Genomic DNA, 18,653 nt, shown 5'->3' with positions numbered 1-18,653 from the left:
ATTTCACTATGATAATCGCAGTCACTAACCTGCTAAAAATGGAAAAAAAAAACTGGTAGAAAATAAGGACAATGTGTTTGGTCGTTTTTTTTTCACACGTTTTTAATTGCACGTGATTCATATAATATAAACAACATCTCGCAACCTTGATCTTAACTCTTCATTGCCTCTCCAAGAGATTAAGTAAGGGGTTCTAAATAGCGGTCAACGGTCGCACAAGGTCCCTTTTTCAAAATATCTTTAATAGGACTTAAAAGGTCCTTACAAATCCAGATGAAATCTTACAGACAAGACCCTAAACAAAAAACGAAATGAAGAGAAGCCTCAACATTTTATTCTCCGTATCGGAAGTAAAATCACGTCAATCGATCATCGCTTATTTGTATTTTGATTTCTGCAATACTATAGATCCATTGATGACTAAACTGTATTTAGTGTCGTCAGAAATCAGAAATTTAAGAATCACATATTAAACTATTCATCATGCATGTAATATATATCACAGAGAATCAAAGTAACTTCCTTTCATGTTTAAGACAGCTATTCATCTGTATTGTATTCTCAGAATATAGACCTTCGTTTGATGTTTTGATTTACACCTTGCGAAGGTTCATACCAAGTTTCTCAAGCCTGGATTTTCTTTCAAACATGCCAATTTCCTTTTTAGATAAATTGCATAAAAATGTACGTGATTCCTCATTTTTGATAAAGTTTCAAAGGTTTTGACAAAATATTTTTATTAGTAATTACAGAAATTACATCTTAAAGGGGCATGGTCACGATTTCGGTAAAAAATTATTTTTCCGATTTTAATGTTTACAATGCTTCAGTTAGGCATTTTTAATAGGCAACAAAAATTTGAGTATCATTTGTTGAGTTTTAAGCAAGTTACAGCGTTTACAATTCTTTGCTATGTAAACAAAGCTTTTGTTTACATTTTGAATGTTGAGATGAAAATTCCATTTTCAGACCTAAAATGAATGTGTTAAACGCTAAAAACTGTTTATTTATGCTTAAAATGAATAAGACAATAGACAAATCAGCTTGAAAAAGATTTTTAACTGGTATATTAAACATATGTAAATAAAAACAGGGCACTAGCCTTGTTTACATGACAAAGAGTTGTGTGCCTTGTATCTTGCTCATAACTCTACAACTGAATGTCAAATTCCACTTGATCATTAGAAATACATTACTAAAGCATTGTAAATAATAAAAATAGTAAAATTGAATTTGACCAAAATCGTGACCATGCCCCTTTAAGATTGTAATTTATTCGATTAAAAGGAAGAGTTGGTTAAATAAATAAATGCTAGCCAGTGTACTCTTTGAGAATCTGTTATCTGAGACAAAAACAAATTGACTAAAAGAATTGTCATATAGTGGTACATTTGTAGATTATTTTAAAGTCAGTGCATTTGTTAATTTATCATAATGATTAATAGATAAAAATGCGTGAAAATACGGATATATTAAAAGACGTCATAACATAAACATCTTGAAATTATTATTAGCAATTTCTTCATAAAAATAGTCTTTAATAAAACGCATATAAATAGATAAAAATTCCTCAGATTGTTCGAAGATTAATTTTATGCTGTAGGTTTTGGACTAAATGCATTTTTATAATGCGCACATTAATTATTAATACACCAGTTCTATCTATTAGCAAATTGAACCAAAAAATGTATACAATTAATTAAACATGGATGAAGTCAAACTTATCTGAGCTTATGTAATATATTATGAACACTATGTTCCATCCTTTTTAATGAGCAGATGGTACATGTACAATGTACATGCAATTCATGTATATAAAAAAAAATTCTTGGGTAAAGTGTATCGTAGCAACAGTGTTTGCTGAGGTACTCTCAGCGAACCAGGAGATCTTGCATGGTCATTGATCCCATCACTGTTGCATTCGCTTGTTTAAGAATTTATTCATACGATGTGTAGAAAATACCAAGCCATTTCACCTGTGTCATCAATCATAAATTCCAATGATAAAAAACTGCGCTGTTTTTTCCATAAATTTGTAAGCTGATAAGTGTTTTCAATGACATTCGCAAATTCACAACATTTAAATACATGTCCATACGTAAAATGAATATTTTTTTCATACTTAAAAAAACCTTAAACACAGGTGACCAAAGATAACAGAGCTTATCTCGACGAAGCATCGCCTACATGTATACGAGGTCACCATCTTCATAAGATAGCAAATAATATTTCAAATTACAATACTGAAATTGTAGATTTTAAAATGTACAATTTTAGTGTACATGTATAAAAGGACGGATACATGTATATGTGTAACCATTATCTTGTATTGAATAATACAGAATCATTTTATATGATATTACAATATCATATCATAAAGTATTATATCAGAAGAATTTATCCTCATTCATATCGTGTTATATTGTATCTTATCATGATTCTATTTCATATCTTATATGACATGATTAAATATTGTATTAAATAATTTATGTACCTGGTATAAAAAGTAAAATACAGAGTTATATGTACATCAACCTTTTAGGACCAGTTGTTATTTAATGTGAGATGCTCTAGAAATTTTACTTAAATCAAGCATCTGAGCCTGTCAAGTACATTAGAACCACAAGATGCACCAGCCATACAAGTTTGGTAAAGATAGTAATTGTTAATAACTTAGGTACTGTCATTTCAAGACAAGCGCTCCAAAAACCTAAACCTTCTCCAAAAATGATAGCCTCCTGCGACATTTGACATTCATGGCTCAGATTCAGCAACCAAATCTGTTCAATACTTCAGTATTCCCTGATAAGATAGGACCAAAAATAACTTGGGTATCGGACCGAAAGCCAATGGTATATCATAAGTTTCCGGCGATTTCGTATCGGTGAACTGAAATATACCGGTATGTATATGATAAAAGTCGACATATCCCGATTTGATGAGTACATGTATAATGTATCAATTTGAATAATTTTGACATTCTAATCATTAAAAAAAAATTACTAGTACGTTTAGTAAAGAAATGCCTGAAAGTACCTTTGTACTTATACATAAATAATGTTAATAAACTGAATTCATTGGCATCAAATTTTTGCAACTGTTTGCTCGTCAGACCTTTTAAGATTAGCGTCAAAGTCCACAGGGGTCTGTATGCCGGTTCTGCTGCCAAACCTTCCATGTTTCTATAGGATAGACCACAGGAGAGGCTTTGACATTGCAATGACCCAATTTACACTGTAAAAAATCAGGATAATCCTTAGGGGTCTTAATGAATCAGCTAATCCCAATATCTATATGGCTAACCGCATGCATTCTGTTGAATTGCCATTACGGTTATTTATTATTTAACTTTGCAACAAATATATTGATGGCACTTGCCAAGTTATAATTACGAAAAATGCTAATCTCTTATGGCACTTTGCATAACATTCACGATTGAAATTTTGCTGAGGATTAAGAAAATGGGTGCCAAATATATTGGAATTAAAATTATTGTTTTTGTTGACAATTTTTGTTCTGCCTTTTTATTTAACGCCTTTCTTTGCCTCTCCTTTTGCACAACAGCTCCAAAGTCGTTAAACTTTATTTAAAGGACAAGGGAAACCAAAAAAAAACCATTGAACAACAAGTTGGATTAGGAGCGGGATAAAATTTCTTTATTATCATACTTTCTCTCTTTTCCAAGTACATATTCATGTTCTTTCAAACTTCGATTTTGAAACTTGTTCTCTTTACTAGGTTACTGCGTAACGAGCAAAACAGTCCGTTAAATGTTCATATATTTTCCTCTCATTTCCATGATAATAACCATGATTTTTTCATACATTGTAGTTCGAGCTTGCAACCAGGAAAAGATATCTCTTTAGTAGTTTTCTAGTTATCTACTAGTAACAAAACATCTCCGAGTCTATGTGGATAACGATCGAGATCATCATCATCATCATCACATCATCATCATCATAATCATCACCATCAGGTTCAAAGACCACATATCTTTATGTACTTGACCATTTAAAAAAAAAAACCCACTGTAATACTGTATGCATTTGGTTGATACCTTATAATGTCATAAGAGTGTTTGTATTTCCGAAGAGTAAAAAATAAGGTAAATTCATTGTAAAGTATATATAACATTTTAATTTGTTCAAAAAATAAAACAATAATATAGTCATTTATCAAACATACATTTATGTATTTACAAACAAGTGAATATCCATGATTGTTGAGTAATATGCACATGGCTGAATGAAAAAAAGCAAAATAAATACGGCTTTTGATTTTGCAATAAGAGATGTGCAGCTTGCCAAGAATGGTTTGCATTCAATTCGAAAAATTTGACAGTTCAATTACAACACAAAGACTTATGGCAGCTTTGAAGAGTTAGTTTGACATTACTTTGAACATATAAGATTCGTACTCTGTACTTTGTCGTTTTCTTTAAGGTGCGTTAATTAACATTCACATTAGCATATTAATAATAATTTGTTAGAGATTGACGTTAATGTTACAAAAAAAACAAGTACATGTACATGTAAGTTACCCGGGATAGCCAGGGTTGTCTTGTTGTGCACAACTCAAGACTCCGTATATCGGAGCGTTTCCGGAATGTTAGGGAAAAAACAACATATATTGGCAAGAGAACATATACATAATATGTGCACACACAGACGCCATTTTGATTGCATACTCTAAGCCGACAACAGCATATTACATATAGAAATGATGAGAATCGGATTACCCGTATAAAGATGAGGATATAAAATTTTTATATGCTGCGTATATTTATAAGAACAAATATCTGTACCTAAGTAACAATAAAAAGGACCATGCTCAGTTGGTATGATTATTCATAAACCATATACAAATGATAAATACGCATATGGATACAAGTTACGATCAAGCACCTGTATTGTGGTTATTGAGTTAATTATCAAAAACTGTCAATTTATTGGCGCAGGTCCTAAGCGGTCCTTATGGCTGCCATTTAGGACCTGTACATGTTCCAAAAGCGGGGCCACTTATCGCAATAATAAACAAATACAATCAATTGATATGGTCATAAATTACACCTGTATGCTAATTCTGTGTACAAGAAATGGTTTGACGGGAAAGTAATACGAACCCCCCTAAAAATGGTAATTGATAACCTCCAAATTGACAGGAAACGTATGAAAAGGGAATAAATCAAAAAACAGAAGAAGCGTGGTAATAAAAAAAAATAATTAATATCATATACTGGCTTTTCAAATGAGGTGGTTTGAATAAGACATTGCAAAACAACATTGTAAGAGATTTTCATGGGCACTCAATTTGTCAAGTTTGAGAAAAAAATCTTTGAGTAAAGCTAGCTAGGAATGCTCTGGAAAATTTCCAGACTGAATACAATGTTCTTCTCTAGTTCAACTGCATTCTAGTGGATATAGACTAATTAGATATACTTCATAATTTCAAAAGAAGTTGAAAAAAATCTTATCTTTTAGAATCACAAATGCGATCCCCCTAACACTTTTTTAAGTGTTCAAAAGGCGTAACAACATGGCTCGTCACGGCTGACTGGCTATTTCGTGTCAATTACCTATCGCGCACCTGTTCTTTGTCTTACATCTTAACTAGATATTGTCCAGTATTATCATTATGAAAACTTTGCCAAATCTACGACAGGAAGAAAAACTCAATAATTTCTCATGTTAGAAATACTTTTGAAGCTTCATTTGCTGTCTTTTTAATTCAGATGGCTAAACGTGCAAAGATCGGCTTATAAAAGGGGTCGCTATACTTGATACGAACCGGGGCCCTCTTAGTTTTTTTTCTGAATGAGATCGGTACAAAAAGAGTATTACGCCAATTGGAGAGTTTATACCAAAGATTACCTATGGAATGCGCCTTAACGCCCATAACCATCATATTAAGAAGATTGAAATAAAGAGCCAGTAGTTGCATTATAATAACAGATTAGGAAAAGGGTACTTTGTTAAAAAGACCAAAGAATTGAGAATTAATCCTGATCGACGGGGAAAATCTACACTGATTCCAATGTATAAAATACAACAATCAGAAAAATAGATACATACAAAAATAAATTGCACCTTTTTGTGACACATTAAGAAAGTGTCAACAGACAGAGAAAAATATTCAACAATTCCCCAGGCTATCGTATCATAAGCACAAAATTTACGTAAAAGTAAGGATTGAACGAAAATACAAGGAAATTCCAATGAGTTATCTCATTTATCGTTTTAGATCGCAATTCTTATCGATTTTGCAGCTATGACAGCAAACGTGTGCTAAGTGACATTTTAGCCGGGGGAAATTGGACAATTAGACCATTTATGTAACAGGTAATGAAGACGTCCAATAAATCTCATCAAAACCTGTCCAATATCAAAGTGTCCTCACGAAATATCACAGACTTTGCTTCCTTTTTCGCCCCATTGGCCGTGCTCGATGCTTCGGCAGTGGCATTGGCAGATTTCGCTCCTTAAAAGAACAAAATCTGCACCCGGTTGCTTTAACTCATGGGATGAGTTTGCTAGTGTTAATCAGTCCTAGCTTGAGATGAAAATAACGAATTAATGATTACAAAAATGTCATTTATACATTGAGTTTACTCTCCGCACTCGGTGGTCAAGGCCGCGGGGTGAGTAGACTTCCGAAAATTGGGGTGGGGTATTCGTAGATGTTGCCCTTTTCTTGTTAACGACGGCGTATTCCGGCATCTCCCGCGGAAACATTGCAGATGGCATGCTAGATGTCATATCCGGTCCTCTTAGCGCGCTCTTCTCCCCCGTGATGGAGATGTCGTCTGCATCGTAGTCAGCAGGCGGGATGTCCATATCTTGGCGGTTTCCAGTGTACATGATACTATTGTCCTTTTCAATAAAGCTGTTGGAATGAGAAGAAGAACCACTGCGGTAGCTCTGGCTGCTGTACGCAGAAGAAAAAGATGGCTGCCGTAGCAAAGCTTGTCGCTCTCTCGTAACCATCGGGCTCCTGGCAGATTGCGGGGGATATACGAAATCGTATTTGTTGCTTCTTGCACTTGACGGCGGGGAATTCTCTCTATCCTCGTCAAAGTCGGAGTCGGGGAATTTCTTCTGCTCCTCAGATGGCGAAGGAGATTCCAATCCGATGCCACTCTCGTCCGAGACGTTTCGGGACCGTGGGGATGACACAGGCAAATTTCCGACAATGCTTGCATTCAAACATCTCCTTGCGTCCACTTTTTCGAGATTCCCTTGTTTTCGGCGAATAGTATCGTAATCTTTTGGAGGAAGCAACAACGGTTTGCCTTCTTTTACCGACATGTTTAATTTCAGTCTGAGTTCATCTGTCACAGATTCAAATGGCATCTGGTCGCAAAGACTTACCAGATCGGGCTCGATTTCGTCCGAAGGAAAGGAGTTGGTACTGCATGTACTGGCCGCGGCGGAATCCGGAGCCGAATCCGTTCTCGGCTCGCTCATTCCGTCGGATGATCCAAGTCCGGGGTCCCTTGGACTTGATCGGGGACGATAGACGTATGTAGTATTATGAGGGTCCTCAATTTCGCCGCGTGCGATCAAACTGAATTCTACACGTTTCAGTCTCTCCACCGTCATTCCCATGACGCCTTGCAGCATGCGGACATATTTGGTTGCTGTTTGCGCTGAATCAAATCGGTACACATGCACGTGTACACTTCGCTTGGTGCGAGGGATGTAGCCGAGATAGATGCACGCCACAATGTCGTCTGGTTGACCGGTGATTGGATTGCGGGCCTGTGAGACAAACGTCACATCTTCTGCCGGGATGACGGGGAATTTGATGTTCTTGGTTTTCTTCTTGTTTTTCTCTGGAACATCTTGGGAAATTTTCAGTTCAGTTTTACTGACCTGGACTGTGAGTTTTGGAGCGTTCCTCCATTTCTGATGCTTTCGCCTGAGATCGTCTACGACCGGACGTGTGTATTGCTCACCAACAAGACCCCGGCTCTCTATCCATCCCAAGAACTCCACGTAGAATTTCTGGGTCTTGTCCTTGCTCTTACCTCCAAAGAATCGAGACATGGTCGCACAAAAATGTTGTACACAAAATTTTGAATGAACAAAAATAAATGTCCCAAAATTAGTTTTTTCGGTTATTCACAAAGAAATGTGTCCTGTAACATCGACAGAATGTAAATAATCACAAAAAAGTTTCACTTATATCCGCACGTGCTGGTGCTAAAAACACCTGCTCTGTGCTCGTCAAATAGTATAACTGCCGCTTCGATCAAAAATTCACAATTAAGTTACCTACACAGCGGCGCGGTTTGATATTGTTCCAAGTCGCGTAAATCGCTCTTTACAAATACTATAGCAGTCATTTCTTGTGAATAAACTCTTTCCACGCCGGTGGAGAAGGGGGCGGGGCTACCTGTCGTCTCATCTGATCACAGGTAGTTTCACAGGTAACGAATACAAGGAATTTAGGTTAGTCTTGCTGCACACTATCCCTGAAAAATAAAAACACCCGGCATTGATAATCAATACAGTCTCGATTCAATTTAAATCAACAATACGCACATATTTCTGACAAAAATCTTTTGCGTAAAAAAAACTATATATTTTTTTAAATAACAAAAGAAGTGAAACTACCAAAATGGTTGAGTCTGTGGGAAAATGCACAATTACATGAATGTACTGTATTGTTAGTTATTTTAGCTTTTTTTCTCATCTCAGGTTTTTCTTCCAATAAATGAGATGAACACAGAAAAACTTCAAAACTTCCAGCAAAGTTTTTAGAATGTGGACAGGGGGGGGGGGGGGTAGGAAGGGGAGCAGTTACCGTATAAGGTAACTAAGTGATTTTTAATATTGATTAGCAACATATGAATTTTAGGTCAGTGGGGTATTGATTTTCGGTCACCTACATGTGTACAGATAAGTATACGTAGGTATAGTACGTAAATATTAAAAACATGCCTGAAATTCAACAGCCCTTTCAATAAGATTAATTCACTTCACACAATATACATTGGAATTTCACAGGATAAATTGCCACGAAACCCACCTCGCTAACCACAATACAACCCGCAGGTTCAATTTTCCCGTTTCAATTTAACGATTCATAGAAGTATTTGTGCGTTGGAAATATTTGCAAAGGTTGCACAAAATGAACTGATCAAGAATTGCAATTTACATTTGTACATGAAATGAGTATAATGAAATTCAATTAAAACATTTCCTTCCAGTTATCATTGCACTCGATTTGTTGTTGTTTTTTTCCCTTAAAATTAAACAATTGAAGAATTAAATTTGTAAATCGAGCAACAGTCATCAAAATTAGATAATTTTTTTTTTTATCAGATTGTGAGTTCTTAATCAGTATGTGTAACAAGGAGTTACTGTAATAAAATTACAAAACTCAATGACGCACTTCGGTAGTAAAACCTTCGTGGAATATAGGCTGGTTGATTTAAAAGTTATTCAATGAAAACGAAAGAAACGCGAAAAAGCTGACGGTTTTGGTAATCGCCGTTACGCAGAAGAGCCCTAAAATTCCGGACGCTTCATTAGATTTGTTACGACAAGACTTACTGATCAGGAAAACATCGCTGAGATTTTTATTCAGTACATTAGGAGAATCATAATATATACATTTGGCCTCTCACCACCCAAATATAAAGACCAGTTCGTAAGAAGATTGGAAGCTAAGCTGTGGTTTTCCACTTTATAAGTAACCAAAAAAGACAACTTTCTGGTCAGTGAATTTCAAATCAAAGAAATATTGGGAGGAGAGTCTCGTAACCTCTCCTGACTCATATAAACTCCATTTTATTTATTGTTAGAAAACACAATCGAAATAACCCATTGTTATCTTACTTTTGTTGAAATGTCAACAAAATAATGTTTCTATTGGGAGTAAAGCTGTTTATAATTCCATCCTACCCGGGATATCACGATCAGAGCTCAATTTTCCACACCCAGTTTCAAATACAAGACACTTAATCTGAATGAAAGTTGTCCAAACTAGCAAACTATATTGATGATCATATGTCACACTAGTCTGGCACTTTTTGTTTTGAATGACTTTCGTTTTCTTTTATTCGAATTTTATTTTCTGTTACTGAAATTACTAAAAACATGTGGTTCAATTTTTAAAAAAAAATTAATTAATAATGTACATATGTATACACTGCAAGAACAATTCAGTGCAAATTTGCTGTCATTTGATTATCATAATGTGTTGCATTAGTATATAAACTATACGTGAATATTGATAACGTTATATAACCCTATTCATGCAAGCCGGCTCGGTGAAATAAACTCTCGTTAAGCTCAAATACTCCTCCTGTTGATGACTTTAAAATGCAAATTAGTTCGATAAATTTATCATCACTGTCTTCATACAGGTTTTGAAATTACTAATATTAATGAGCGAGTGTAAATGAACCGACGCCTCAATAAAAATATACACCTATTCGAAACTGTAAGATCTCATCATTGATAAGTGTGCAAACGGTTCCAACCACAAGTTGTGGCAACGAAGCACACGAAAGTCATGATCATTAGTAAACTAATTACATGTATAAGGAGAATGCAGCACATGACTAATTAAACCTCCAAAATGTACACTAAATTTTGCTAAAAGCTTGCAATATCGATTGAATTTTGTTTTGCAATTAAACTTAAAAACCTAAGAAATTCTGGGGAAAATAAATGAAGATAAAATTGACTTACAACTCACATTCAGAGATGACCTCGGTCTAGGGACAAAGCAAGCTTCCTTGAGGTGAGGGACGGTACAGTCTAAGTAAAATCTATCAAGTTGATATTACTGCCTGAGTAGAGCTCTATTCACGGGACGCGCCGCCCCAATGACAATACGGACAATACAAGTGCACTGGTATACGCCAGGGCGCGCTATTGTGGGCGTACTTGTTGTTTGTTTGTTTGATACAGTACAACTACACTCAGTCGCATAACAATTGTTTAATTACACGTGTTACGGAGCTAACAATTAGCTGAGAAAATCCGCATTGTGTTTTTTGCCATTATCTAGATATGATAGCAGTCGTTACTCTAACACTTTGATCAAATAAGAATTTAAACCAATTCAAGTCAAAGCGAAAATCTGCAACTTACTGGCAATTAGTATGTCGGGAGGTTACATAAGAAATACTTTAAGAATACAGCAAAGAGAAAACATATCATTTTGTTTGCACGAGAAGACAAAATCTCGTGTTTCTAATAATATTGAGGTCAAGACTTTCATACAAAAGATTACCCTGAACTTGCTAAATACAGCTGAAATTCCTCAAATGCTCATACTATTTTTGATTCTTTATTCCTTGTGTAAATCACGAAGTACAGTAAGAAATAATAAGAGTTAACAAAGATAGAGTGCTTTAACCAAACATACGGAAACTGTTGCCCGGCGTCAGTGTTTGTCTTCGCGAATTTAATTAGACCAATTCAGGGGTAGCTCATACAATGAATCCAAAATCTTCTGACGCAGATTCAAAGGAAAGAACAACACAGAAGGCTATTTGAATGACGTTCGGTAAACCCAGATATGATAACAAGTGGATCATTTACAAACAACTGTCAACAAACCGTTGTGGTGTGTATTTTTTTTAAAAATTCATTGAGAATTCTAATAGTACATGTATTCGCACTTGACCATTTGCGTAGAGAAGATAATAAAACAAAAAAAACTTTTTAAAAAACTTTGGGTTGGAGTTTAATTGTGCACATGAAAGAATCATACCAACGCTAGACTTTGAATCATTATATTGCAATATCTTTTTCGGACATCAAGCTTAGTGCTTAGATTCTTCTGGCGTATTGTCCTTTCTGATATATTTCATTTTATCAAATCAAATATACAACATGACTAAAGTAGTCAAGTTGTATATTTGATTTTATAAAATGAAATATATCAGAAAGGACAGTATAAAGAACTGTTCAATACTTCCAATCATATAAATAATATAGAGATAGAATGATTTCATTTACAGGTTCACGGGGTGTGATTTTAAATTAAATTGAATTCATTTTCAAAAATATCAAAATTTAAAGATGAAATCTTAATTTCAGATCCATTTTAAAGTAGCATATATCATCATAACCAAGAAAACACACAGGCCGTTAAGGAGTTCTATCAATACCCCAGAACAAATACATGTACAACTAGAGCAAAGCTCGTTGCAAAGCAACGAGTGGGTCTTCCGTTAATGTCGGAAGTAAAGCTGGAAGTTCCTGTAAGATGCACATCTCTTAAACCAATAATAAGAGTAACTAAAATAAAAAATGAAAAAAATCGAATTATTCCTGGTACGACTTAACAAAATACGAATGATTTTACGTACGACTTAACAAAAACCTTTCTGATTTCAAGAACGACTTAACAAAAAAATCCGAATGTGTTCAAGTACGACTTAGCGATTATTTTTGGTACGAGTTAATTTTACTTTGAACAATACGCTATTTTTTAAACCAAGGACGCGGAATCAAAATTTCCGGAAAAATCAATTTTTAACCCCCGATATCTCTGTAATGCATCGTCCGATTTTCAAACGGATTTCAGATTCGTGTTCAGCATAACAAACTCTACAAACCTCGTAAACATTTTAAATTAAAACGAAACATTCGAAAATTCGAAAATTTTAAAACACTTCCGGTTTAGACTGGAAGTGACGGAAACTAATTTCCAGTCTTATGTCCAAATAAAAACGATCATTGCTTCAACACAGAAAATTCCAAGTCTTTATCTTGAACCGTTTTTGAAAAACGCCCTGGACAAAATTACTTTTTTAAAATTTAAAAATTGACGTAACGTAAAAACGGAAGTGACGTTGTAATTGAAAACTTTAAAACTTTGAGGCACAGTAATGCTTCATAATCCCTGAAAGTTTCATGTAAATCTGTTGAGATGAACTTTTTGAGATATTAAGCTTTGAAAAAGTCAGAAAAATAAAGAAAAAGAAAAATAATAATAATGAAAAAGAAACAATAGAATAACAAGAGGGTCTTCCGTTGAAAACGGAAGACCCTAATAAACGTCATTTAATGAGGAATTCTCTGCCAATTCTAAAACTTCAAACTAATGATATGGTACTTAGCGTGGATAACCAAGGAATTCAGCAGATTGTTGTAATCGTTTCACCGATTGTACCCGTCCCTGATATACCATAAATTTTGGCGAACTCAAAGATTCATTGAAAAGTGAATTATCAGCGCCGCTAAAACGCTAAATCCACTAGATGGCTGCAATTATCAGAATGGGGGGGGGGGGGGGGGGGTTTAACAAGAGAAAGAGACAAACACAGGCCTCCTTTCACTATCTCGAGTATCGAAGCAGGTTTTAATCAATGGCTGATTTTAAATAGGTTAAATATTCAATAAGAGAGTGATAAGATTCCTCCGAGAACCTTTAATCAATGGGATTGGCCGTGGTTATGAATGTTTTTGGTCTTGCCTGACTTTTTAACAACCTTAAAACGGCTATTTATGGATCAAATGTTGCCTCAAACTTTTGGCACGCAACGTCTGGTTTTTACGACAGTAATTTCGACTGTTCTTCGACACTAGATAGGGCATTAATGATGCTACTCTAAATGGAAACGAGTCTGAATGACGTCATTGCTATCACAGTCATACCTGCATGAACCTTTATTGTAGATTACAGAAATATTTCACAAATTTCTTGAAAACTATATTGGTATCTAGGTAATGTTCCTCCCATTATGACCGACACTAGCACCCCCTCCTTAATTTTCTCTCAGGACACAACCAAATCCCCCGGTCTTGAATATGTTAGTTATCCTAAAGGCTATACTTATCTAGTGCTACAAGCGGGGTTTGAAACAGCAAATGACTTTAAAAAAATAAAAAGTAGTATTATTTGCTAATAATTAGAATATGTAACGCATGCAGTTAAACATCTCTCTCTCTCTCTCTCTCTCTCTCTCTCTCTCTCTCTCTCTCTCTCTCTCTCTCTCTCTCTCTCTCTCTCTCTCTCTCTCTCTCTCTCTCTGTACTGAATGATACTGTAACTTAAATCGGAATGACAATAATGAATCTATGATTATAATGGGATATATCCCAATGTTATCACTTTCAAATCTCGCGTCGTAGTACATCCAAGGACAACTTAAGGTCGTATAAACTCAGCATCTACTGGAGTGCTTACAATACAGTTTTACGATGTTGGAACACGGAAAGAAAAGTTTCACGAAAAACAGAACAAAGGAACAAGTATGTCCAAGGACACGCTTTGTAAAGGTTGTAGTCGAAAATTACGCGACTAGATTAAAAAAAAAAGAAAACGGATCAAAAAAATTCTTGATCAACCATAAAGTGTCGAGTTGCCTGCTTCAATTATTTGGATCCGAAACAGATACATTGTTGAAATTACATACATGGTACACTGACACACATAAGTATCTGGTTTAAACGTGAATTATTCATAAATAATGTACTTGTAAGGTTAACGTACCCAATTAACAGATGCTGAATGATATAACTTGACATTCAAACAAGTGGATATAATGCGTGTATGGGTACATTCTATATTGAATTTCCCTCAAAATTGATACGGTATGCGCTGTGCATTATTTTACATTCAATAATGTGTGCTGATTCATTCAAGAATTATGCTTCAGAAGATGTAAAACCTATGCTCTTGGTTTTTCTAGACCGTATGCTGGAGATGTACCGAATGCTGGCGTTGACCCCGTGACCTCAATGCTACTGACCTCTTTGCGTATGCCTCTATCGGGGTCAACATTTGGGTGGTATATTGTTCCATTTAGAGGTTTCATTTAAGCCTTAATCCTAATATTGTCATACCACATTCAATCTTTTGCCACCTACGGATTGAATTTAAGGCCAAAACCTCTCTTGGAAAAACATAGACTTGTTTTAACGTTGCCCCAAAATGTAGAGCATTGACAAATATTGCAAATGAAAATATTGAACTTATTTAAGATGGCTGCTATATTTAGCCAAATGGATTAATAGCTTGTGACATTTTACACCTGATTGTATTATGTGAATATATCCATACAGTTTTCAAAATATTATCATTGTTTCTCCACAAAAGCTCTGCGTCCTAATTCATTCTAATTTGTCGGGTCGTGAGAATATCTCTCTTGATCATAAAGGTAAAAAAATGTGTCCAAATTGGTTAAGATTATGGGACTTGAAGGAGGTATCGCTCGTAATTTTACAGCTTTGTTCTTTTTGAATTTTAAACATTATACATGTCGATAGTTCTTTTGTAGAACGTCAGTTTAATTACATTTCGGATCTACGCAACAAGTGGTACTCCAAACAGACAGCGTATAGTTGAGTGCATTCCTTTGCCTTTGTTGGAAATATTTTATTTTCATTTAGATAAAGCCCGACAAATTGAGTGAGAGAAATGCAAGTTGAGCATAATTCCATAATTTGATGGCTCGCTGCGTTAGTTGTTTAAGCAAAACAAATTTCCCCAGACGCAATACATTATTTATTCAATCAACTTGATAAAAAAGACGTCTATAGAACTAATTCCCTTTTTGATCACATTGTTGTTTTTCCCCTCTGCTTGACCCGTTTTCTTTCAATAACACCTACTCTGCTGAAACGTTAAAGAATAATTTGTTGGATGTAACTTGTAATTACCATACATGTAGGTGTTTGTTAATTAGTTCGCCGCAACGAAAGCTTAGTTCCGGCAATCAACCAACGCTTACCAAACCTGCGAAAGGCATATACATATGTTCAATCCTTTTGGAACAATTTTGAAGGTTCAACGTTTGGGGGTTGGAAAAAATTGACAGTTTACAAAAGTCATCAGAATTAAAGTCAAATAAACAACAAATTTCTGAATCCGTTGAAAGACTGTTTGTGAGAAAAAGTCATTAAGGGAGTGAGTTTGACACAAACTTTAGATCTCCATTTAGATTTTATACTGTATTTGCCATCGTGTTATGGTAAATACCAAACAACTACCCCCCCCCCCCCCCCCCCCCCTCTACCTTGGAAAAAAGCAAACAATCGACAATTAAAATTAGTTTTTGAAAATCTAACTTTACACACATGCTAACGAAACATACTTAACATGAATTAAGGAACAAAAATTACATATTTTAATAATGACATTTGCAAAAAAAGGTATGGCATAGCAAAATTTCTTTCAAATTACAGGACGTTATCACGACAGTTGTTAAACCGAGAACCTCTGGGACCGACCTTTACTTTGGGGTATCTTGGTACACAGTGTCGGCTTTCTATTGTCTAGCTCCCCCAGACAACATCAATATTCCAAACCTTTAACTCTAGCAGTTTGCTGAAGAATTGCACCGAGTTCCTTAACCTGACTATTCTTAAAGCAAAGGGGGGAAAATTAACAATAACATAATTTCAATGTTCATGCGTGAACTGCATGTAATGCTTGATTAAAACAGTTTCGTATTCCAAATTTTGTTTTATAAAGGGTATTGAAGAAATTCCTCAGATTTTTGCATTGAAAACAAACCAGAGTATTTTGATTTCTATACATATTCCCACAACGAAGCTGGACGTTAAAACGTTTTAAGAGCACAATAGCTTAAAGAAAACACAGCTTGCTGAACCCATTTAAGTTCAATGCCCAGGATTTCTATCTTAGACACACCAGGAACTGCCAAGCACATAAAATGGAAGGCAATAATTCATAGATTTGTCCTTCAAATTCCTCAGTTTGTATATCAAAATGAACATCACATACTTGTCCTTTTTCCAACTAGAGACAAATATACAAGTATCAGATTACCTCTTAAGCATGACAATTTTATCCACCACGCCTAGGCTTTGAATACACATTTTCCTCCCATTTATTATCTAAATTTGATCAAATTTAGTAGTTATTTTGTGTAATTGATACATCTGTAAGAAACTTTTGAAAAGAAATTTGTCAACTGTCACTTTAATTTAAATGTACTTATTTCACCATTTTTGATTATTACGGGTGTTTAGCAAAAAAGAAAGAGCTATATGTACACGTAATTTAGGATTATTTTCTTTCAATGTTTCTCTAAAACAAAATTAATTTTAAAAAAAATGATTACATTGTTACATATACAATATGCAAAAGTGCGTTACAAAGTTAGAACCTAATTAATAATTAATATTGTGATGCAGATTTTTAAAACTTATTAATTACCACAATTAATGATTCACGAAATGATAACGAGACTGAATCGTGTTGGCTCAACTTCCGCCTTTGCAACCTTTTGGGATTTCCATTGGCTACTCTATTTGTGCTAATTGGCAAATTGTGCCAAATGTCAATTATTAAGTATGTATTTAGTATGTATTTTGTGTCTCTAATTAGATTAATGATGATGGCCTCAATTAATATGCTTAAAAGTATTCGAATGAGAAATACTGACAATTGAGTCTAAAACTAAACGGTCAGCTCTCTCATATGAAACATCGACATGTATGATATACAATATATATACAAATATGGCATAAGTTAGAATAAATCAACATTGCATTATGAGAGAGAGAGAGAGAGAGAGAGAGAGAGAGAGAGAGAGAGAGAGAGAGAGAGAGAGAGAGAGATCCGTCCAAGTTATCTTTTTATTAAATAAAATTGGATTGTTTCGTGCAATGTCAAGAAAAACTTGGAATTTTGCACCTTGTCACTTTTTGACTAAACGGTCAAGCAATGAAAATATAGTAATATTTGGGTTCAACCAGGCCTCTTTCAGGTGTCATAGCCAATACACAAGAAGGCCAAAACTTCGTTTATTAACTTTGACACTGTGAATGCCACATCTTCGCTAGCCAAGGGTTTTCGGTCCGCTTTGCTCCCCATACCGAAAACCTTTGGCTAGCGAAGATGTGAATGCCAACACATTCGTTCCGTTTAACAAAAGAGTGTAAAACACTTATAAAAAGCTACCCCACGAATCAGACATATAGGCAATCGCCAATTTTCCTTTTCTTGATTATTCCGTGAAGTATATGTTTGCATAGTACTCCATAGTGGATACATTGTATTGAATGCGATATATATGTAAACTATTGGTTCTATAATTGCTATTAAGTTGGAATGTATTTCAATTGTCAAACCTTAGGTTCAGAAAGGTTATCTGTGTGGATGTCTGTGCATTATACAACTGCTGAAATCGTTTACATATACTCTTGAAATAACCTTCATTGAAGAAAAAAAATTATGAGGGTCTCATTGTGTCTCCGGTCGCATTCTGTGTAAAACATAAGCTTCTCTCTGTACTGGCTCAGCACGAGTGCCAATTACCCAGGGATTCAAAGAGAAGAAAATGTAAAACAAATATACAGACTTAAAGCTTTTCATACGGTCCAATGGTACTCATCACTTTGCAATGGTCTACTCAAGAACTCCGGGCGAGACGGAGAGAATCCACTAATGGTACGACCTTAATCCATAATCTCAAAAAGAAAAAAAAACGGTGGGCCTCAAGTTGTTACTGGAGCGCACCATCTATATACGTATTGTGTTACTCTGATCAGGTCACCAAAGTTTAACGATCTATACAGTTGGTATATATGTACGTATGGTAAATACTACACGCTACATTTATTTTCTATCCAGCATATGATTTGATTTGGGGGTATGTTTTTGCCATTTCAAATGAAGCACAAAAGCAAAACAATTTTTTTTTTGTGTAAGGACAT

General features: G+C 34.9%; 1 protein-coding gene across 2 annotated transcripts; it reads right to left on the bottom strand.

The window, feature by feature from the left end:
- Window positions 1–4,114: 4,114 nt before the first annotated feature.
- Window positions 4,115–10,852, bottom strand: LOC105326178 (uncharacterized). Of its 2 annotated transcripts, none has more exons than XM_011426043.4 (2): window positions 10,701–10,852; window positions 4,115–8,473 (listed from the first exon to the last, which is right to left on the bottom strand). In XM_011426043.4, the coding sequence occupies exon 2, from the start codon at window positions 8,043–8,045 to the stop codon at window positions 6,588–6,590; it is 1,458 nt and encodes a 485-aa protein (XP_011424345.3). In that variant the 5' UTR covers window positions 8,046–8,473; window positions 10,701–10,852; the 3' UTR covers window positions 4,115–6,587. The 2 variants fall into 2 exon arrangements, with proteins under 2 accessions (XP_011424345.3, XP_011424346.3); XM_011426044.4 differs by having other exon boundaries at window positions 10,708–10,845.
- Between the last annotated feature and the right edge of the window lie 7,801 nt (window positions 10,853–18,653).

The sequence above is a fragment of the Magallana gigas genome, chromosome 3 (genome assembly GCF_963853765.1).
Source record: "Magallana gigas chromosome 3, xbMagGiga1.1, whole genome shotgun sequence".
Taxonomy (NCBI): Eukaryota; Metazoa; Mollusca; class Bivalvia; order Ostreida; family Ostreidae; genus Magallana; species Magallana gigas.
Note: the sequence above shows the minus strand (reverse complement) of the source record. Positions and strands in the feature narration are given on the sequence as shown.